Genomic DNA, 23,598 nt, shown 5'->3' with positions numbered 1-23,598 from the left:
GTGTGTGACTAGCTAGCAGCTAGCTAGTTACGCAGTAGCAGTTTGGCGTCGGGCAGCTAGTAAAACATTGGACCAATGCCTTAGAAAACATTTTTTCTTCGACTCCTTAAGATAATATGAATGTTGTCCATTGATTTCAATGCGCGCTGTTCATTAGAATAGCCGCAAAACACTGATGTTAGCGTTAGACAGCTTATTATTTGCCGCGGCCACATTTTCCGTTTTTGGCCGAGCTAGCTAACTAGCTGGCATAGCTACGGTTAACTCAATATAGCCTGTTAGCAACGCCTATGATGGCACAGCCGGGGAGCGACTCGATAAAGGAAGGTAGGCCACACAGTTATTGTAATTGATTCTTTAATATCAGTATCGTTGAAAGCATACGTTAGTAATGTATTTATGCGTGTAAGTCAACGCCAATCTTATTAAAACCCTCAACAACTTGGCGCTGTGTTTACCAGATCGTTGGCTGATTACTATCCGGAATGGGCTAATTTAGCTCCGTGGTTAGCTGCCTGTGAACGGGTTTAAAAGGCTAGCTTACATCACCTAAATTAATTTTCCAGGGGTTTGTTAATGGCTCTGTATAAACCGACGTTTATACGGGTGTCATGTTAATCAGAGGAAAATGAAGGCACTCATTCAGCTAACATTATTACTCTGCTGCCAGGATCAAATTGGTGTCTGTTTGTCATAGGTGTAATTGAGAATGCGAGCTGTCCGAGTTTATTTTGGTGCTGCTCGAATCTGAACTGGTTTGTCTGTCTTTCATGATGCAGTGTGCCTTTATTGAAGCATCACTCGGACTTTAGACAGCTGTGTCAGGTTGGATTGGCGTGCTGTGTAGAAATGAGCTGCTCGTTGATTTGGTGAAACTCACAGATAATAATTACTTAAATTAATAGTATCAGAAGGAATCAAGTAATGTCACCCATGTCTCAGGTAGGACATGTTTGTCATGGCTGCTATGGATACTTCAGGTGCAGATATTACCCTCTGCTCTTATTTTCAGGGTTCATGGATTTATTCTGTCTGCAGATGTTGGTTATTGTACAGTGTGAATGAATGAAGTCAGTGCAGTTTGATGAGAATGGGAATTATTCGCAGCTGTGACTTAAACTCATGTTGAATTTGCCTTCTTGTTAAGACACCGGCCTTGTTGTCCTTACACTCTTTTTCTCCTTGTGTAAGTTGATTGACCTCCTCTCTCCCCTCAGCTCCTCTCGCCTCCTCGTTCACTCTGTTCCCAAAAATTCCAAACATTCACAGCAGGGACTGAGCTCTGTGGCCATGGCGCTCTGCTGTCGGCCACGGTGCTGCTCCCCTGGAGCAGGTGGGCTCAACAACAGCCTGATGAAAGCTGTTGGGAGACTGTCCCTCATTAGTTTGTGCTTTGTCTCGACGTTTCCCAGCCGGTCCGCTGGTCCATACTGGTGCTTTGAAAGTTGGAGTCCAGCATCTCGACCTCTCAGACCGTCACAGAGATGTCTAACTGAAATGAGAGGCACAGCCTAAAAGCTGTTTGTGATGTGCTGTGTCGTGGTTGTGGAAAGTCTTTGTGAAGCTGTCGATCTGCTGCGTCTGTTTGGAAATGGAAAATTACTCCTACATTCGTGTAAGAGCAGGATTTTACCGTTGGAGTCGGTCGAGGTGGTGCTCATTGTGAACTGTTCTGTACATTCACGAATGATTCTGTTCATTCTGAATTGATTGATTGATTGATTGTTGACATGAAAAATGACTATTATCGTAAAAGTTGCCAGTTTTCTGCCAATCAACTAATCGATTAATCGACTAATTGTTTCAGCTGTGCTCGCATTAAACTGTAGCACGTTTTGTTTTGTGACTAAAGCTGTCAGACAAATGTAGTGGAGTAGTAGTAGAAGTATAAAGTAATGTGAAATGAAAAATGCAGTTATAATACCTCAGATTTGTACCGAACGTGAATCTGCTTTCCTACATTCTCCCACTGGAGACTACAACTAATCTGATCGTTTGTAGCTCGGCTTACAGCTGCTCTGCAGTATGAATGGAATAACAGCCTTTTCACACCAAAATGATGCTGCGACGTCATCAAATGTTTTGTCTCAGTAACGGTCCAAAACCCAATGACGCTCAGTCTGATACAACTGTCACTGGAGACAGTGGAACATCACACGTGTGGCAGTTTTGTTAACGATGATCTAAACGTTAATGAATGATGATGGAAACAGTTGCCGATCATTCTGCTGCCAGTCAATCAGTAGATTAATTCTCTGTTCGTCGCTGCTCAATAAAACGATGTCTTCGTAGATTGAGCTGTCCTCTGCGGGGGTTCAGATCTGATCTTTGCTGCTTTGCATGCTGGGATGTCTGGCAGCAGCCGAACAGAGGAAATGATCCAAAACTCTGGAAGGAAAAGCTGTAAACAACCCAAACCTGCCTGGGCGCATGCTGAAACGACACTGAAAATTAAACCGAATTTGGTGTGTTTGCTCAGACAAATTGCTGGTTTGCAAACAGTATTAAGGACTGTATTTGCCTCTAATTGTCACTGTGTGTGCAGACTGGCTTGTGAACTCGTCTAAATGTTCTCACCAGCAGCTGGTGAACAGTGTGGTCACATCACCTCCGACAGCCCTGAACTCTGTGAGTGTCTGTGTGTTTCACACGGTCTAACAGCAGCAGGTAGACAGCCGGAGCACCTTTCAAGGAAAATGAGTTTTCACACATCTGACACGGGTTTAACATCCTGTTCTCCAAATGAATTCATTCTCCATTTTTTTGATTGTTTGGCCCACGAGCCGATGGACTCGTGCTGCCTCATGAACAGTAGCAGCAGTCTGTCTGTGTCACACTTACTTCGTATTTCATGCCTGATATTCGTGATGTCTCTGCTCTGTGTCCAGAGTTTTCAGCGCTGTCTGTCACCAGGACTCTACTGCAGCTTTGCATGGGATGATCTGTTGATATATTGAATCAAACACAGAAAAAGGACCATATTAGGGCTGCAGCTAACTGTCCTCTGCATGCCTGTGACTGTGCATCACTGACTAAAGGCTGAATTAACTACAACCTGTCTGCCAGCATGCCTTCTGCTCCAGCATCAAGATGCAAACTGTATTGACGTGTTGGATGTGTCATCAGCAGGAGGCGTTAGCCACCGTACATTTAGAGCTTTTCACTGAATTTAACTGTGGCTTACCAACGTTCAGCTAACTACTGGAGGTCACAGGAACAGGACTCCTCCTGGTAGGAGCGCTGCCAGCTGCACTGATCAGGCCTCCGTCATCAGGCCTCCGTCATCAGGCCTCCGTCATCAGGCCTCCGTCATCAGGCCTCCGTCATCAGGCCTGATGGGTAACTTAATGTTATCAATATGAAGCTGTTCCAGAATCTTCCAGCTCAGATTTTGCTTCCATCCGTTTGTACCATTATTCAAAGAAATTCAACTTCTTCATGTGTTGACTCAGGACAGGTTTATTTGTATTTTTTTATTTGTTTTTGTGGCGTTTCTGCTTCATTTGTTTATGTAATGATGGCAGTAAAGTCTCAGCCTTTACACATCATGGTGCATGTTCTGCCAGGTGAGCTGCCAGGGCGTCCCCCGGGGCGTCCCCAGGGCGTCCCCAGACCGTTCTCAAAGATCTGATGAAAGCTTTGAACGTTAAACTGAATGGAAGCATTAAAATGAGTGACGTGTCCAGCCTCAGTTTTACGTTACAGTGGATGATCAGCTGGGAGGGTTATTATAGGAAGCACCTCACAGCCAGAAGGTCCTGGGTTTGATTCCCGGCCGGGACACGACCTTTCTGTCTGTGTCCTCCTCCAGGGCCTGTATCCTGTATCTTGGATCAGCTTTCCCGTCAGTACTACGTTGAAGTGTGAAGATACGAGTCATCTTAAAGCAGCTTGTTTCCTGCTCGTTCGTCTCCTCTGTTTTGTTTCATAGTCCATTAATCTTTGAGTCTTCGACAGAAAATTAATCTGTTTTCTTTAACTCTTTTGATAGTTGATTTGTCATTTAAAAAAAAATCTAAATTCTCTCTTTCCAGTTTCTTCAGCGTGAATATTGTCTGCTTTCCTTCTGTGATCGTAAACTGAAGCTCTTTGGCTTTTGGTCTGTTGACATTTGAATGAGCATGTGTAGCTTTTAATGACGTTTTGTTGTCTTGTCTGTTTCTGTTTGTCGCTCTTGTTTCTCTGTATGGACTGTTTCATACGCTGCCTGTATAGATGTAGTTTTCTCTGCTTCTCCAGCCTGAAGCTGATGTGTGTAATGCAGCACTGATCAACATTAGCTGACTGATCGTTTCAGCTTCTTGTGAACCAGTTCACATGTAAAAACGTGAATTTAGATTTTGACTCTTCAGTCTTAGTGTAAAAAACTGGTGTTTGTTCCTGTAGAAATGTTTCAGTTCATTTGAGATGCTAACACAGTTACGTCCATTGGGAAGAACATAATGTGCAGCAGGAAGAGGCTCCTCTCACCTCGACTAGAAACCCCAGAAACAGTTGCTTTCGACTTTGTTTTCGTATCTATTTTTGGCGAAGTTTGTGTTTATGAAGCAACATGACCCGCGCTCATGACACGGTGCCGAACTTCCTCTCAGTGTTCGCTCTGAACCACCGCTCTGCTCTCTCAGCCTAGACTCTGCATGGCGACCGACTGGAAGCAGTGGGAGTGAGCAGCCAATCAGCCAAGGCCACCGGTAGCAACATGGCGTCCCGTCAGAGGAACTCTGTCCGGATCCTGTCCAGCCGGGAGCGGGGGTCCCAGACCTTCGGCTCGCAGAGGCTCCTGCAGCTGCTGGTGGAGGAGAAAGTCCGCTGGATGAAATGGCAGAGTCAGGTAAGAGGACGGTGGCGTTGGTGAGGCTCCTTCAGTGTTTGCTTGTGTTATTCTAGTATATCTACTTCTTTCCCACTTGAGATAAAGAGTAAATAATGTTAATCCTCTTTCAGACATGCAGCCAGTAAATTTCACACATCAGTCTCATGTCTGAGCAAACAGCCGAGTCACTCTGACGTTAAGGTCCCGGCAGTCTTTCAGGTCGACCCGTTTCAGTACGACACAAGTCTGAACTGTAACCCTAAATCATCAAACATGAGACGTTAACACGCGGCTTGTTCCTCCTTCTAACATCACTACTGTAAATGTCTTCATCTCTTCTCTACAAAGAAAATAAACCAGTTCAGTCCACTCAGAAACTCTGTGAAAGAGACCAGAGATTCTTCTCACGTCACATCAGACTGAAACAAAACATGATTCTCCTCAGAGTGCGACCATGAGGAAGAAGAGGTTAAAAAATCTCTGGAACAACCACAGTGATCGTTGGAGTTTCTCTAGGTTTTCATTTTTCATTCATGTCAACGTCCTGGATGAATAAATGAACATTTTCCAAACATCATGAGAGCAAAGAGGAATGAAATGAGAGCTGTGTCGTTGATGTGATCTGAGATTTAACAAAGCAGCAGCAGAATTCACTCTGTGAATGAAGTGATGAAGCTGATGAGGAGGCAGACATCCCTCACACACACACGAGGAGCATGACTTAAAGCTTCAACAGCAAAATGAATAAAGAGCCATCAGTGACGCAGCCTGAAGCCGGTCTGCGTCCAGACGTAGTGCAGAGTTTCCGTCCACTCCTGCTGTGTGAATGAGTTGATTGGCAGATGGAGATCAACAGCTGGTGGAGCCAAATGTTGGCGCCATTAAACCATCAAAGAAGAAGTCACTATTAAAGGTAGAGCAGGGAGGTGTTTCAGAGACACGTTTTGTTGTGTTTGTTGAAATTCTCTTTACATCCTGATGACAATTAATCAATAAATGATTGGATGGCCTACCTGCCTGTCTCACTGCACATGACCAGAGTCTCCAACGAGGCTCGGCAGCACAGCACGCACCTCCTGATCCACAGACTCTGGATCAGCGGAGAATGGAGTAATTTGTTTTCTGATTTTCATAATTTCCACTTTGTTTAATCAGCAGATGTGTGTGAAAACAGGCAGAGAGAGCAGAAAAGTCTTGGTCCTTTCTTTCATCTTAAACTCCGCCGCTCTTCCTCTTCCTGCGTCTCAAACTGCTCCATAAATGATCGTTCCACATGTGATCCAAGCTGCGTGAGCGTGCTGAATGTAGGGATGGCGGCCTCGAACGTGCAGCTGCACCACAAAGCTGTTATCTGCCCGTAACAACATTAGCTGGATGTAGTTTGGTTTTAAACGACCTGCACGTAACACACCTGTCCAGATACTGACAACGAAGAAGAAAATCAAAGCAAGAGACAGACGTTGCCTCAGACATGAGAGCTGGACAAGCAGAGAGGACGTTCTTCATGTGGTTTTGAATACATTTGCTGTATTATTCAGCTTTCTCAGTTTGCTTTATTAATGCTTTCTGTTGCCAGTTTATTAGGAACACCCAACTGAAGCAGAGCGTCCGCGTTCTGTCTCCTGTCCTGTGTAAACAGGTACTGCCGGGCTGTAAATGTGTGTTGATTGGATGTTCACGTGGATATCATGTGATCAGTTACAGGTGTACTCACAGCCTCACCGTTACCTGAGGAAGACTGGGTGTGCTGTAACGTTGTCATTGTCTGGGAATCAGAGGACAGCGTGTGGTTTCGTCTTTTTCCTCTTGTGCGGTTTGTTTCCCAACACCTGAGAAATATGGACGAATGTGTGACTTGTGATGACTGCAGGGTTTATAGAAGGACCTCTGTATCATCAGCTGCAGCTCCGTGTGTCCACTACATTTAACTGAATGACGTTAACGATATAAACACTGAACAATAAAGACACGATGTGAGACAACGTATAATCAGGTTCGTCTGTACAGCGCCTTTCAGAGGGCTTTACATCAGACATAAAAGGTATGAAAAGAACAGAAAATCAGAAAACAAGATAAAAAGAAGCCAACAAAGATTAAAACAGAATAAACAGCCCCAAAGGTCATTTAATTAGAGGCAAACAGGAGCGTTTAGATGAAGAGCTGAGGGTCGGAGCAGATCTGCGCTGTTCTGGGAGTTCGTCTCAAACGTGGATCATAAATACTGAGCGCTTCCTCCTCGTGTCTGTGAGGCAGTACTTGTTCTACTTGAAGTACTTGTATTCCCCTTTTATGTAACGTTAACCTTCTCCACTGCATCTCGAAGGTAAATGTCGGACTTTTCACTCCCACATCTGTCTGACAGCTTTAGTTACGCGCTGCTGTTTTCTTTGTAGTAGAATATCTTCAGAGTGTAGTTTTAGTACTTTTCCTTATGGAGTACTTCTTCATTACTGCCTGAGGTGCTGTCCCATCCAAGATGTTCCTTAAGCCTCTGTCACTGCCTGTTTTCTGGATCATGTGAGCGCTCTCTGTTTGTGGTGAAACAACCTGCAGTTTGTGTTTTTAAACAGACGGCGTTGGTTTTTTGTTCTCACATTTAGCACATTTAACTTTGGTTCAACTGGTTTTTGGGTCGAGAACAGACTTCATTCAAAGGCGTGCTGAATGTGTGCTCCACCTGGAGTTGATTAATACTGTTTTCTTCCCTTTATCGGCTGTTTTTCATGTATTTCTCTAGATCTACTACATAGTTTTGACTCCACTGACCTGACTATGAAAACGTGTGTTTGTGCCCGACAGAAAGTGGAGCTGCCGGACAGCCCTCGGTCAACCTTCCTGCTGGCTTTCAGCCCTGACAGGTGAGCGTATCCGTCAGCGCTGTGAAAAGTAGACAGTATTTAAGTGATGGTGGAAACACTGACAGGAACTGCAGTAAACACCGTGCGTGAAGTACCCCAGCCCCAGCTCTTTCCAGCACCGTGTAGCTCGCCTTGCTAAACGCTTGTTCCTCGTGACGTGTGAATGTGTTTCCTCAGTGAGGCTGAGTGCTGTTGATCTGTTGATCAGGTAATGATCAGCAGTGAAGACAAATACTTTTATTTATTGAAGAACGCTCTGAACTCTTTGCTTCTCTCAGGACCCTTATGGCTTCCACACACGTCAACCACAACATTTACATAACGGAGGTCAAGACTGGAAAGTGCCTACATTCCCTAGTGGGCCACCGTAGAACCCCCTGGTGTGTGACCTTTCACCCCACCATCCCCGGCCTGGTGGCCTCAGGGTGCCTTGATGGCGAAGTCCGCATTTGGGACCTGCATGTGAGTATGGTCCTCTGAAGCTCTGCACTGTCCTCTGAGGTACTGCTCCAGGTAACTGTACCCTGTGCAGTACCAATGATGTAGTATCATCCTTCACCTGCGTACATTTTGCCCTTTAAAATCAAATGAGCCTTTATTCTGTGTAGTCTGTCACAGTAATTTATTTATTTACTTTGATTGTGTCTGAACATCTGAGAGATTTGTAGAGCTACAATGATAAATTGATTAATGAGTTAGTCGATTAAAACAAATCAACCAGCGGCTATTCTGATAAACAATAAATGTGACAGTTTGCTTCTTTTCTTTGACTAAATTAAAAACGTCAAATCAAGGACTGAGTGTTCTGTCTGCAGGGCGGCAGTGAGAGCTGGTTTACAGAGAGCAACGTCGCCATCGCATCCCTGGCCTTCCACCCCACCGCTCAGCTCCTCCTGATCGCCACCAACAACGAGCTGCACTTCTGGGACTGGAGCCGACCGGAGCCCTTCGCCGTGGTCAAGACGGGCAGCGACACAGAGAGAGTCCGGTGGGTTGGACGGAGCAGCTGTGGCAGCAAAATAAGAACAGCACACAGATTAAAATAACAGATTTCCATGTGTCAGCAGGCTCTCCTTTTGGGAAAATAAGAGTTTCACTGTGTCTGATTTAAAAGTCAAAAAAGTTTATTTTTATGTCGCCTCATGACAAAATCTGCTTTTCTTATTCAGCAGTGAACCATATCATAACCAAACCTTAGTCTAGTCCAGTGGCAGAGCGATCCAGGCCTAATGTCCCGTTCATGATGTCCTCGTCGACACTCCGTCGGTCCAGTCCTGTCAGCTGGGACTTGTGCCCCTGATGACATTCATGTACCGTGAATGAACTGCCAGGAATGAAATACATTGAACTCAGTTCTTTCCCATCAGAAGTGGTACGATCTCCTCTCCATAGGTCAGCTTTTAATGTGGAAAACAGCTTTGGGTTCTGTTGACAGTGGCTTGACATGGATCCAGAGCACAGCAAAGAAGATGTTTGTTGGTTTGCACACAAACACCATTTGAATACTGCTAAACACCAACAGAAATGTGTGTTTTTCTCTCTTTTATCTGTACACGTTTCTTTCAGGTTGGTGAGGTTTGACCCTCTCGGCCACAACCTACTGACAGCGATCGTGAATCCATCCAATCAGCAGGTGAGTTCTGTCTTCTGTGTTTCTGTTGATCGCCGGTTGAGTGGAGGTCTCAAAGCTGTTGGATTTCTTTCAGAATGAGGAGGACTCTGAGGTTCCTATGGACAGCGTGGAGATGCCTCACTTCCGCCAGCGCTCCTTCCTGCCTTCCCAACCAGTTCGTCGCACGCCCATCCTCCACAATTTCCTCCACATCTTGTCGTCTCGCTCCCCGGGGGCTCAGGCGGGAGGTGAGCCGCCGCGCCCTCTCGGTGAAAATGGAAGCAGTATCGGGGAATCTCCCAGCATACCTCTGGCTCAGTACCCCAGCTCTGAGCGTGGGCCTCCGTTCCCGGGCTGCACCCAGCACCTGGGCATGGTTTGTCTGTGTAGCCGTTGCTCCGTCAGTCGCAACCCTTCCCTGGCTGCCAGTGCGACCCCCCCTGATCCCAGGATGTCATCAGACACTCCCCAGCCTCCCCCAGCTTCCACTTTCTCCTCGGCCCGTACGGAACCCAGACAGCCCTCAGAGCGACCCTCTGCCTTTACCTCAGTCTACTACAGTGCCGGCGCTTCTCTCAATCCAGGTGCGCCGAGCGGCATGGAGCCGCATTCCACCTCCAGGCCAGGACCTGACTGGACACGCAACCTGCTGAGTATGAGGGAGGGTGGGGTTGGTCCAGGCATGCTGCCTCCCAGAACCTCCTCCTCCTCCATCAGCCTGCTGTCAGTGCTCCGTCAGCAGGACGGCTCCTCTCAGTCCCCCGTCTACACCTCTGCCTCTGAAGGACGGGGTTTCCCCCAGCAAGGAGAGCCGGGGGCCCGAGACGGTGCCGGTACGAGCAGCGGCCATCATCCGTTCTGGGATGGCTCTCGCAGCAACACGGCCTCTTTCCGCAATGTGCTGCAGTGCAACCTGAGCCGCTACTTCATGGAGTTTGACCGCATGCAGGACCTGGAGCCACCGTTAGGGGGCGGCATTGCAGATGGAAGTCAGGAGCAGAGTCAAGAGTTACTGAATAATAACATGGACCCAGAGAGACCTGGGCCTTCCTCATCTTCCACCGCCTCCTCCCCCACTATCATCCACTACCAGCCTCCTCTCCCCCCTCCTCCTTCCTCCCACAGCCTGGAGAACAATGTTCCTCCCCCAGCCTCCCGAGGCCATCTGAACCGCTGCCGGGCCTGCCACAACCTGCTGACCTTCAACCATGACTCTCAGCGCTGGGAGCGCACCAACCAGGCCTCCTCCACCTCTGCCTCTACTCTGGAGCCCTCCTCTTCTTCCTCCTCGTTCCCTTCTTCTTCTTCCCCTTGGCAGCCTGAGGAAGGCAGGAGAACACTAGAAGTCCAGTCCCAGGAGAGGAGGGTGCCTCCGGAGCCCATCGAGCAGCCGCCTCCCCCTGGAGGTGGAGGAGCAGGAACGCTGGCCTTCCCGATAGCCCAGACCCCCAGCCAGCCTGGAGAGCAGACCGTCGGCTTGGTGTACAACCAGGACACAGCGCAGTGGGAGAGGGTGTACCGGCAGGCTGCTGCTGGCAGATCGGCAGAGCCCCCGGAAGCCTTAAGCCAAGAAATGCCTGTTGACCCCCCAGATGAGGACTCCCTGAGGAGGTACGATCTCTGTGTGTCATCACAAGCAGACCTACGTTCTGTCTTTGAGTACAGTCACAATAATCACCCAAAGTTTCAAGTCTGAAATTCAAGTCATTCCCACATCTGTGTGATAAGTTGAAGTTTCTGTCTGGCTTTGGGTTAATCTTAGTTTTGGGCCAAGATTAATTCTCCGTGTCACAGCCTGTCAAACATTTATGGCTGACATGCTGTTGAGCATTTGCCTTTAGCCACAGGGTAAGTTAAATATTAACATTCAGGTCATTTTTTTCAGTTATTATTTAGTCATAACATCCGTACTTTCTTTTAAACAGGCGCCTATTGGAATCATCTCTGTTATCGTTGTCTCGCTATGACATGTCAGGATCAAGAGACCACCCCATTTACCCCGATCCAGCCAGGTACACTAATACACTGGATTTACTCTGATCCGGCCAGATCTTGTGATAAACCATTACTCATCAACGTGTGCAAACAGGGCTGTTTCTCTCTGACGTTATCAAAGATGTTCCAGGGATCTGTTGCATTAGCAGTCATCTTTGGTTTGTGCCTTGTCATTAATGAACTGTGCAGCCAGCAGTCACAGTGGGAGGAAAGGCGGACTCTGTGCTTCTGAGCTCCCTCTGGTTTACAAGGTCAAACAGCCTTGTAGTTGTTTTGTTAACAGTTTTCAAACTGGCTGCTCTTTGACCTCTCAGCCCTGCTGCACAGGCTCAAAGAGGGGCTCCAGTGCCAGGGGTCTCTGAGTTTGTAGACACATCTCTGTCCCCCTTCTACACCTGCACTGGTTCTGAGACTAGATAAGACACACAAAAAGCAGGTTTGAGATTTGCCTGTCTGCCTAGACTGACATTGAAAATATGGATTGGAAGTCGTCGTTAAGCGCTCAGAGTCTTTTTGAGTGACTGCAGAAAACAGCTTGTCCTGTCAGTCCCATGCTGACTGTCCCCTCTCACTGCCCCAGTCACACCTCTACACCTGCCTAAAGGTACGAACGTGAACTTGTCCTCTGTGCTGTCCAGGCTTTCTCCAGCTGCTTACTACGCCCAGAGAATGATCCAGTATCTGTCGAGGCGGGACAGCATCCGCCAGCGTTCGCTTCGCTACCAGCAGAACCGCCTACGGGCCATGTCGTCTTCATCCGACAGCCCTGCCAGCAACCCGTCCAACTCCATGGACAGCAGCGACGTGGACTTTGAGGAGCTGGAGTAAGCTTCATTTTGTCTCTCTTACGTGGATTGAGCTTGTGGAAGTGTGTGTGGACGTTGTTTGAGGCAAACGGTAGCTCGAGGGAGTTGAAGCGTTACCATGGTGGAAGTGGTTGATTTGTGCCGAGACAACCGTTAACTGTCCCGTCGTCTTCTGTCTGTGGAGTTTGGACTGCAGTAATGTTTCGTGCCTTGTCAGTAGAGATTTTTTTTCACGAGCTGTTTGAAGTTTACAATCTTGAATAATTGAAACGAAAGATAAACTGACACGTGTCAAAATTCCAAACTTGCGCGCCGTCAGAGCGATGGCTGGTGACCTCCATGAAGTCCGTCTCCACCGCTCATGTTTACTTTAATCAAAATCTGATTGTGGGTTTCTGGCAGGCGCTGCTGTGGTGCATCGCTGCGTCTCAGGTTAAGTCTGAATGACGCCTGTAAGCTACAAACAGTCCGGTTTACTCGTCAAACTGTTTGATCCCAGGCCACTAACCGGAAACCGATCGTTAGCATCGCCTCGAGACAGGTGGACAGTTACCTGAGAGATGTCGTCGCTTCCTCTCACATTAGATTTGTCAAAGTCAGGCTGCTGAAGCATCACAAGCTTCACCCGCTTTCACAGCGTCGCCGTCCACTTGGCTGCCTGTAAAGAGAGGAGGAACCATTACAGCGACCTTTAGCTTCCTCAGCGTACATACACACGTGTGTGTCAATCTTATATTCAGACTTAAACACAGCTGAAACACACGTGATTCCTCTGCTCTGCTCATTAATCTCCGTCTCAAGCTGTCCTGACATTTTACATTTTCTTTTCTTCCGGTTGTAACTTTCACAAACTTGAATGTTTTTCTCACATTTTCAGCTCAGTCTGTCTTCTGTTAGGAGGAGACATTGTCTCCGCTGTGTAGCCTGTCCTGTGTGTGAAGCCGTCCCTGTAGTTTTGTCCTCCTCTGCAGCCTTTTCATTTTCTTTTTTCCAGTGATAACGGAGACCGAGCGAGACACAGGACGCCGCGTAACGCCAGGATGTCTGCGCCCTCGCTGGGTCGCTTCGTCCCGCGGTGAGTCATCTAACCCTGACTGTAACTGGTCTCTGCTGCAGACACTGTCCTCTGTCTTCAGACACTTTCAGTAGAGATTCTTGGAGTTCATGAAGGAACCCCTGAACCTGCACCACAAACCCCTGAATGAGCACGTTTTGGTTTTACATGGTTTCCGTTGTCTTTGTCATGTGTGCAGAGTGTAAAGACAGAAGTCTTCCATTGCTTTCAGTCCTGCTTTGGTTTCATGTCTTTTCTTTGGTGCTCTGCTCCAGGCGCTTCCTCCTCCCTGAGTACCTGCCCTATGCTGGCATTTTCCATGAAAGGGGGCAGCCCGGCCTGGCCACACACTCCTCTGTCAACAGAGTGCTCGCTGGTAAACACACACACACACACACACACACACTTTGCACTGCTTTAGGTGTAGAAATAACCACCAGGTTTGATGCTTATTGTTGAGTTTCACCACTTTATTCAGCCCTGAAGTCAAGCCGACTGGCAGGATGGTGAGAATAAAACTGAAGTGACATTTTCGTTCTGTTTAATCACAGAGTGTACCTGTGCTTCTGTGTGAGTATCAGCAGTATTTAATGTTGACGGTGTTACTCTTTCTCAGGAGCGTCGATCGGGGACGGTCAGTCTGCCGTCGCCAGCAACATCGCGAACACCACCTACCGTCTGCAGTGGTGGGACTTCACCAAATTTGACCTGCCTGAGATCAGCAACGGTACGACAGCTCCTCACCTGCCCTTGTCACCTGTCCTGTGGTCAGCGAGGCGGTCTGAGATGTGACTGTTGGCGATGCAGTGTCTCTTAGTTAAAAACTGGGCGTTAGCTTCCTGATCTGTGAGCTGCAGACAAGGGAGATTTTCTGGGGACGTGATTTGTATTGATGTAGTTTTTAATCATATTTGTGGTGACCTCACCTTGAGATACATAACCTTGATCCCACCAAAGCGTCATGAGGATCGCCCATGTGAGCCCATGTTTTGTGTATAACTTTGTCTTCTTGTCCAATGCTGATGTCAAAACAAACACTCCCTGCTCACAAGCAGGGCTTCGTTTTAAACCGCTGGCCTGGGAGCTGTGTTAGAGTCACTGCTGAAGAGAGACACGTCTCTTTGTTTGTCTCCTGTCCAGCCTCCGTCAACGTTCTGGTGCCAAACTGTAAGATCTACAACGATGCAAGTTGCGACATCTCTGCAGACGGTCAGCTGCTGGCGGTCTTCATTCCCAGCAGTCAGCGGGGTTTTCCGGATGAGGGCATCCTCGCCATCTACTCTCTCGCTCCCCACAACCTTGGAGAGATGCTCTACACCAAGAGATTCGGTACAGTTGGCTGTAAATATGTTTGACATGGTGACTGTCAGCCGTCCATCAAGCTGACCTTGATCTGTTTTTAGTTTTATGACTCTACTGATGCAAAAACCTCTAAATTCAGAAGGAAGAGGTCCAGTTTGTAAAGATGTCTGTGGTGTAATATTTCCAGTCAGGTTGTTGCTCTGAACAGGTTGATTTTTCCTTCCACAGGTCCAAATGCTATCTCTGTCAGCTTGTCTCCCATGGGCTGCTACGTGATGGTCGGCCTGGCCTCTCGCAGGATCCTGCTGCATCCCACCACCGACCACATGGTGGCGCAAGTCTTCCGCCTGCAGCAGCCTCACGGAGGAGAGACCTCCATCAGGGTGAGTGTCACATGCCGTGACCGAGCTACTGATCCACACTGATGCTTATAGAAGCAGCATCACCAGTAACAGGATGACAAAGCCGTCAGGTGACGACGTCTCTGAGAAAAGAAGCCAAAATTCAGCTCATGCTTAACCGTCCCTCCCTGAAGCTTTGGCTTCATTTCTTGCTGTTAATTCTGTATAATATTAATATAATCACAATAATTTTTTTGGAATTCTTAGAAAGTCAATCTGTAGGTTCTTCAGTTTGTTATCAGTCACTCTGCTTCGTATCTGTGTCAGGTGTTGTAATTTGGTCTGTTTGGTCAAGTTTGTTCAGTAAAGTGACAAAAGCTGAACTGGCAGTTATTAGTGGATGAACAGCAGCCTCTGAAGTGTGACCAGTTACTGTTTCTCTCCGTTTCGTACGATCGTACATTAAAAGCACTCGAGTTTTGAGATCTTTGTCGGACAAAATGAAGACATCTTGAACTCTGACAACCTGCACTGTTCACTGTTTTCTGTCATGTTGTAGACAAAGCGTTTAAACTGGTCACACAGACAGCGATCAACAGATGAATTGATCATGACATTACTGGTTACTTGCAGCCCTGAAGTATATAATCTGACACAGCCGCAGTGTGTCGTCAGCCTGTGTTCAGTCTGCCTTCGTGTGTTTCAGATGGTGTTCAACGTGGTTTACCCCATGGCTCCAGACCAGAGGCGCCATGTCAGCATCAACTCGGCTCGCTGGCTGCCGGATCCGGGGATGGGTCTGGCTTACGGAACCAACAAGGGCGACCTGGTCATCTGCCGGCCTGTGTGAGTCTCCTGACCGTCAGAGGGGAACCAGAGCTCATTCCCTGGTCTGATCGCACGTCGTGTTCGCAGACGTGTTTCAGCTGTGAGCCGTCGCTCTGATGTTAGGTTTGAATACCTGCTGTACGTTCAGGTTCAGAGTTAACCTGTGACGGTACCTGTGCCTCCCTCCCTCAGAGCAGCAGGCTTATTCATGAAGCTCCAGACTTTCAGCAGAAGCTTTACTGCTGGAGGGACAGTGAGAGTAGAGAAGATGAGCGTGTGGTTCAGAGGTTCACTCTTTATATGAACAGGGACAAACCTGGGTTTTCCTCTGAGCTGCAGAGTTTCCCTTCCACCCCCTCCACAATGACGAGTGATGAGATTATCCTAATGGTCAGCCCAAACAGGAAGACCGTTAATGGCAGAAGGTCAATTAGAGCTTTTAATGAGGTCGTGGTCTGTGTGATTCCACGAAGAAACCCCCCCTCTGCTTTTCAGACTTCCTGAGTGGAAGTGAATTAACGAGTGTGTGTGTGTGTGTTCAGGTTCTATCGAAGCGACGGTGAGAGCCCTGCAGAGTCGAGCAGTGAACCTTTGTTCTCCGTCAACAACAGTGGAACCAGCCGGACTCGAGGTTCTGACAGACCCGGGTGAGAACCTGAACGCTGATCGTCGTGTTTGGAGATTTTTGACTTCCGCAGTCACAGATCAGATCGTTCTGTGACTCTCAAGTGTTTGTTGTTGTTTACTTTCCTCCTGAAGTCCAGGTCCAAAACCTGCAGGCGTGCAGCTGTAGCTGATCCTGAGAGTTTAGGATGAAGTCTGGTGTATGAAGCCGTTTCAGGTGCTCGCTCTGGTTCAGGTTACTGACAAACATTAAGACGTGTTGGGTTGAACACCTGCAGTCTGTGTGATGAAAAGGCAGAAATAAGCTGGGTTAGTTTAGCTGATGGCAGCACGTTAGCGTGGAGGAGCTGAGCCCGGTCACATGAACCGCTGTGAGGTTCAGGCTGTCCAAACGTTTCCCGCCAGTGTTCGTCTGCGTGGATGATTTTATCTTCAAGCTGCTCACATCCTTCTGCTGTTACTGACATTGAATGGTTGTTTTAGGCCGAATCGCTCTGGATGGAGACTGGACAGAGACATGGGTTTAATGAACGCGATTGGTCTTCAACCCCGACACCCCGCCCCCTCAGTGACATCACAAGGGACCCAGACGCCAATCATCCAGCTGCAGAACGCCGAGACGCAAACGGAGAGGGACCTGTCGGAGCCCAGCGTCTCCCATCCCGCACTGAGTACTGAACCTCTCCTACCTCCATCAGTGACATCATGTATTTGTATTCGTTAGCGTCAACCCTGCTTTCCACTCAGGAGCCATAACGATTGAGAGAGATTCAACGAATGGTTCTTTTTCTTAAAGTTTTCTTCATCGTGGTCTTCGCTTCTCTCCTCAGATGTTCCTCCTGAGACTCCGTCCACGAGCGGAGGAGCTCCGGGGCAGCCGGAGGCGTCTCAGGCCAGCAGAGCTCCGGACGGCGGCCAGGCCGAAGCTTCAGCTGAGGCCAACGCGTCCACAGCGAGTACTGGTACTGCTCCACTGTGTACTACACGACCACACTGAGGGTTTCTTTGTTGTATGAAGTTTTTCCAGCCGCCTCTCATCAAACTGACTGGACTTTCAAAGATAAAGTGTTCCACCTTTGTTTATACTGAAACCAGGCAGTCTCCACGCCGCCGCCGAGCACAGAGCAGCTGTTAAAAGGCTGTCAGTCGACACGTTCTCGTCCTCTGTCGACGTTTTGCTCAGGAGGCTTTTAACAAATATCAAGCAAACAGGCTGCACTTTTCCAGTTTTTGTGAATCAGCTCATACGGTCTCATCAACAAACTGATTGTATGTGAGAATGAAGTGATGAAGTGTCAAAAGTAGCCCCCACAGGGAAGTATGGCTTTTCTACATGTGTAAACATCCTGTCCTCTGTGATCGAGCATCTCTCAGAGGAGGTGAAGTGTGAGTGTTTTAAAAACAGGAAGTAGTTATTGTAAGCTTGAGAGCTCACCAACATATAAACAACTAGTAACTCAAGTCTGAACACAGACATGAAGCCTTCCGCCTTCTGGCGATGTCGTGATTTGAGCGTTTCCAATGTCCATCGTCAATAAATCTCCATGATTCCACTTAGAAATCAGAGAAAAAAGACTCCAGAACATTTTAACTTTTCTTCAGTGTCACGGTGATCCAGGGAGAGTTGTCTGTATGTCTGTTAGTACGCAGCTAACAGGAGCTGCTAACAGGAGCTGCTAACAGGAGCAGCTAACAGGAGCTGCTAACAGGAGCAGCTAACAGGAGCAGCTAACAGGAGCTGCTAACAGGAGCTGTTAACAGGAGTAGCTAACAGGAGCTGCTAACAGCTAATTAATGGAGACACTTTTTTTCACTTAATGTAAACAAATGTTGGCTAACTTAGCCCACAGCTAACTGACTGACTCCATTGTGCTATTTTACTTCCTGTTTACAGCCCCAAAGCATTATGGGAACTGGGGTTCCAAACTGAAGTGGCTGATTATCCCTAAATAGACAAAGATTAATGAGAGTGATGAAAGTCAGTTGTTTGTTTTGTCTGAGGTGGAGATGAAATGTGTCACATGACATGTGAACGCTGTGAGAGCTCTGGATCATCATGTGACCTCTGTTGTCACTCTCGTTGGTCCAGGAGAGTCTCCAGAGTTCGGCTCGGGTGAAGACGCTCTGGCGCGAATCCGGCGGCTGATCGCCGAAGGCGGCATGACGGCCGTGGTCCAGCGGGAGCAGAGCACCACCATGGCCTCCATGGGCGGCTTCGGAAACAACATCATCGTCAGTCACCGCATCCACCGTGGCTCCCAGACGGGCACAGGGGCCTCCAGGCCCGCGGCGGACCCCGCCGTGACGGCCCCCTCCACCTCAGGTCCTGTCCTCATCACCCAGACCCAAACCTACGCCCCCGCCCAGGCTTCCAACCCGTCTGAACAGCTGGCTCCCATGTGGGGCCCCCAGATACTGTCGGGCCCCCGGCCCTCGGGCCTTTCTCTGGCCGTGGACATGGATGACGTGTTTGACGGGGGGCGAACAGATGACGACTCGCTGCCGGGTCCCTCCTCGTCCTCCCTTCTGTTGTCTTCCCCCTCTTCTTCCTCCTCCTCCTCCTCTCACAGCCCCCTCCCCGGCAGCGGCGTCGGCCCCCCCAACAGTTACCCCGGCGACCCGTACAGCAGGTAGTTCTCCCATTGGCCGAGAGAGGCAGAGCACGGCCGACGGGTTTAGCAGAGGGCGCTCCTCAAAGCCTTATCTCACAAAGAAAAGGGTGCTGCTTCGACTCTGCACAGGGTCTCCCGCCTGGAAAAGAAGGGACACAAAGCCCAAGTCACCCCCCCTCGCCCCCGAACCGTCAGCGGCGTCGGCCGCACTTCCTCTGCACTTAGGAACCGGACTGAAGCTGCACGCCGTCATTCCTCGTCAGAAAGGGCTTCTACTTGAACGGAGGCCAGTCAGCGCTGAGCTCCTCTCCGCCCGTTTCTCTTCAGTGTCAGCGTGATGGAGGACAAGGCTGTCAATCAAAGTGCCGTCTCTGAGGGGGGTGTGGGCGAGCATCTCACACACACATTTACTCCGACGTGCTGCATTCGGTGCCATGTGATGTTGACATTTGATGTGAAATAGTGTGTGATTGAAGTGTTCAAAGTGAATTCAGCACTACTTTATTTTGAAGCCTGTTTTTGTACCATGTGTAATTATGACGTCGGCTGGACTCAGGCGGCGGCCTGCGGTTTTTGGAGGACGTTACTGTGTCCACCACGAGGAGAACCAATCATGGACGACGAAGGGACACCTGACAGTAAACTGAATCTACTGCATGTCTTCAGTAACGCTGCAGTTCATCAGACAGACACCTTTTGTTTTTTTAACGGCTGAACAGGAGAACACTTTCCTCTAGTGGGGGGGCTCATCATGGCCGCTCCAAACCCCCACCCCCCTAAAACCCCACCCAGCCCTGTTGCACTATAGTGTGTGTGTGTGTGTGTGTGTGTGTGTGTGTGTGTGTGTGTGTGTGTGATGTGACCACGCTTGTCATCTGTGAGCAGAAAGTTCCTCCCTTTCCAAAATGGCTGCTTCTGTTGTCTCTTAATCTTCACTTTATTTTCTCGATCGCCGTTTATCGTCAGTGATGATGATGATGATGATGATGATGATGATGATGATTTCAAAGAATCACAAAATGTGTAGTTAGACGTTTAAGACGGTTCGTTATCGGCTGTTTTTATGAAAACAGCTCTGTGATCATTTCGCTGCTGATCAGGTGAAGCAGAACCAGGAAGTCATCTGTTATTCAACGTGTTCTTCATCCTCTGCATTACCCACAATGCAACTCACTGCCCCTCTAGTTGAAGTTAAACCACACTGGGCCGATAGAACAGACTGAGGGTCAGGTTATTGTCCACAGCCTCACCTGAGTGTCTGGTCAGAGGCTCGGTCGGGTCACATGACCTTCACAGAGTGTTGAGAGAGAAGAGGAGATGTGATCATCTGGATGAAGATCATTCAGTGTGAGTGAACGCTCCAGAGCAGCACTAACCCGACCTTCAGGTGAGGCCTTTTTTTTTTTTTTTTTAAGCTTTATCCAGAGGCCGTTCAGAAACACGCGAAGCTGTTGTTCCTGCAGTACCCGTGAGGTACCCGTGAGGTACCCTTCAGGGTGATGCAGTTCTGATAATTATGACGTTCAGGTAAATGAACGCAGACTTAGTGTTTGCTGATCACATGACTGAAGCCGGTTTGAGGAGTTTCATGATGAGGTTCTGAATCTGTTCAGTTCTGCTGGAACCGAACAGACTGAAGGACGATGAGGACGGTAAACTGTTCTTACTGTCAACATGTTCACACTCAACCAGCAACATGTCGGTCTGTCTGTCTGACTTCCTGTCTGTGGCTCAAAGCTCAAAGCTCATTGGTTCCTGCTGAAGAAGTAAATCTTTAAATATCTAGTGTCATGTTTAAAAGCTTCATTGTTTCCTCAAACAGCTGCTCGCTGTAGTTTCTGTCACTCAAACTGGAGGACTTAGAGCATGTGTGGGACTATTTTCACTGTGTGTGTGTGTGTGTGTGTGAGAGTGTGTGAGAGTGTGTGTGAGAGAGAGAATAAACTACAGTGTGTGTTCATGGTGATGAAGATCAACAGTGAGGCTCAGTTAGCAGTTAGCATTCAGAGTCTGGACATGTTGACGTTGACTTAAATCCTTTGAAAAAAGTTTCATAGTTGAACGAACATTTGAAAATAGTTTGGAGGTGAAATCTGCTCTCAGGCGTCAGCGGAGTGTGTGTGTGTGTGTGTGTGTGTGTGTGTGTGTGTGTGTGTGTGTGTGTGTGTGTGTGTGTGTGTGTGTGTGTGTGTGTGTGTGTGTTGACAGAGGAGTGTGTGTTGCAGTGTGCTGTGACGTCAGCAGGAGACACGTGTAGCATCTCTCTGCTTGTGTCTTGTGGCTCTTTTCCACTGCAGGAACCGAAACGTGAACGTCTCTGAACCTGAACCTGGAGGAACCCGTGCGCTCTGGGTTCTGTGTTCTCTCTGGGTTCCACCGTGTCTCACAGACCAGAACGTTTGACACACGTCGTTGAGTCGTGTTTGCTCGGCGAGTTGTGAGGCGGCCAACAAGCCAAAGGAGGCGTGCTGCAGAGTGGGAGCACAGCGGGCGGGCAGCTGACACTGACTCCAGACCAGCTCTGCAGAGCCGGCCGGGTCCCTCAGGGCGGGCGACACCTGGTCCTGGTCTCTCTCTGCTCTGTATTGTAGCGTAGCTGTGACGCGTGTACGGTCATGTGACACTTCCAGCCCGCAGACATCCGCTCGAGCGTCTCTCGGCTCGTTCGCCGTGTTCGGTCAGCCAATAGAAACGCTGCTCTGGGCGTCCGTGAGGAAGTCATTGTGTGTTTAATCATGTTTGTGTTTTTCCACTACGAACTGTAACAAGCGTCGCTCTCAAACACTGTTTATCGTTTGTGATCATTCTGATTGATATTTATTTATTACCCCGTCAGAGCTGTGATGTCACTTCCTTTTTAGGCCGTTTTCATTGAACAGAAAGTGACTGAAGCTTCAGAAGAAGAGGAGGTGAGGGAGGAAGTCCGCTCTGACCGAAGCGCGTCGTGACGCCACGTGTGAGCGTCAGTCTGCAGCTCACAGGTCAGACGCTGAAGAAGCAACAAACGAGCTGTTTGAGTTGTTCTGGTTGTCCCTGAACGCATCGCCACGATCAGATCAACCGCCAACAGCTGACGTCACTCGCTCATTTCCTGCAGTGGGGGAGCCCTCTGGTGTGTGTGTGTGTGTGTGTGTGTGTGTGTGTGTGTGTGTGCGCGCGCGTGCGCGCACTGAACCCCGCCCCCTGACCCCGCCCCCTCCCCCTTCAAACTCCTGAAGAAGAAAACTTGAATTTTTTGATCAAGTGCTACTTTTCCTTTCCAGACTGTACAGCCGCCATCGCTCTGCTGCTTTTAGTTTGTTTTTTATTGTTATTCCACACGTGCTTACACGCACACACACACACACACACACGCACACACGCACACACACACTCGGCTGCATAGAGGTTCATGTACTGATAGTGTTTAAGTTGTGTATAAAGTGGTTGGGTGGGGGGGGTGGGGGGGTTGGTAACGGACCTATGAAGATGAAGACGTGGAGGAGGGCGCGCCCTGATTGGAGCTGTGCAGAGACTCTGTGTGATTGGACGCAGAGCCGTTTACCTTCTGTTTTTTATTGAACCTTGATTCGTGCAGGTTCGTCCAGGTGAGATCAGGGATCTCGTTTCAGCGGCTGCATGTGAGAGTGTGACGGGCAGGTGACGAACTGATCTGAATGCTCCTCCTGGCTTTACTTGATCCATGAACATTGTGCAAACGGTTTGTTCGGCTGACCTGGTGTCTGTTCTGTGTGTGTGTGTGTTGGGTTGCCTCCTGTGAATGATGAGCTGAGCGCCGCCGTGGTCAACGCTGCACCTGGTCAGTGTCAGAGGTACGCTGCGTCACCGCGTCCCTCTGACCCCGAACACCAGACTGGAGTTTGTACAGCTCGATTCTCTGCTTTGACTTTTAGACGTGATGTAATTAAAGAGCTTTGAGAGTTTTTCTGTGGCGGTGACGTTGTTGAAGGTTCTTTGGTGAAGCTGTTCGGATGATGAAACGTTTCTGACCGTTTTGGTTTGAAATGATCCAGATGTGTTGAGCTCCAAACCTCCAATCAGATCTCTGATCTCCTGTTTTCTCCGCTTCGATTAGCAAACGATGTAGAAACACGCTCAGGTAGTCATTTAGACCAATAGTCAATAAATAATTTATCAGGCAAACCGGAGTTTTAGTTCTTTGGCTGTTCAGTCTTTGAGTTCTGTTCAAGCCAAAATAGACTGAAAGCAGACGCTGGCAGCCAAGCAGTGGCCTGTGGACCAAATCAGGCCCTCCAACGAGAATCTCTGGCCCTGCACTGATGAAGAAGTCGAGAAACAAGAACAGTTTGACAGTCAGACCTTCAGATCTTCACCGTTCAAAACTAACTTCAGAATCACTGACTGCGTTTGCATGCAGTCAGAAACCCTTTCATAACCAGAATATCAGCAGTAACCCGGTCGCGCACGGCCACGTAAACACCTTGAATAAGCAGAATATGCTCATATTCCGCTTTTTAAAAACCCGAATATGACCCCTGGGTCACTCCTTTTCTAACCTGAATATCTGGTCATGTATACGCCGATCGGAGTATCCCCATCGAACGGAACATTAATTTGTGTTCTGCGCATGTTCTATTCGCAAGGAATCTTGGTCTTTTGAGTGCAGGAGCTCCTTGTTGAAAACATGGCGAAGCGGAGGACACCACACTTTGGAGCGAGGAGGAGACAAGTCACCTCTTCAGTGTGGTGAAAGACATGAATATCACGTCTTTGGTAGACGGTGGAAAGTACC

At 48.6% G+C, this 23,598-nt stretch overlaps 1 protein-coding gene across 3 annotated transcripts; it reads left to right on the top strand.

Moving 5' to 3' along the window:
- On the top strand, positions 1-23,327 carry ambra1b (autophagy/beclin-1 regulator 1b). Of its 3 annotated transcripts, XM_076732704.1 has the most exons (19): positions 1-327; positions 4,626-4,831; positions 7,613-7,671; positions 7,950-8,133; positions 8,487-8,659; positions 9,238-9,304; positions 9,378-10,894; positions 11,209-11,295; positions 11,917-12,102; positions 13,079-13,159; positions 13,414-13,514; positions 13,755-13,865; positions 14,279-14,467; positions 14,669-14,823; positions 15,488-15,627; positions 16,152-16,256; positions 16,717-16,904; positions 17,064-17,195; positions 18,323-23,327. In XM_076732704.1, exons 2-19 carry the CDS (start codon positions 4,700-4,702, stop codon positions 18,865-18,867), a joined length of 4,152 nt encoding a protein of 1,383 aa, XP_076588819.1. In that variant the 5' UTR covers positions 1-327; positions 4,626-4,699; the 3' UTR covers positions 18,868-23,327. The 3 variants fall into 3 exon arrangements, with proteins under 3 accessions (XP_076588819.1, XP_076588820.1, XP_076588821.1); XM_076732705.1 differs by lacking the exon at positions 11,209-11,295; XM_076732706.1 differs by lacking the exon at positions 11,917-12,102.
- The last annotated feature ends 271 nt before the right edge of the window (positions 23,328-23,598 follow it).

The sequence above is a fragment of the Chaetodon auriga genome, chromosome 6, assembly GCF_051107435.1.
Source record: "Chaetodon auriga isolate fChaAug3 chromosome 6, fChaAug3.hap1, whole genome shotgun sequence".
In the NCBI taxonomy this organism is placed as follows: Eukaryota; Metazoa; Chordata; class Actinopteri; order Chaetodontiformes; family Chaetodontidae; genus Chaetodon; species Chaetodon auriga.
Note: the sequence above shows the minus strand (reverse complement) of the source record. Positions and strands in the feature narration are given on the sequence as shown.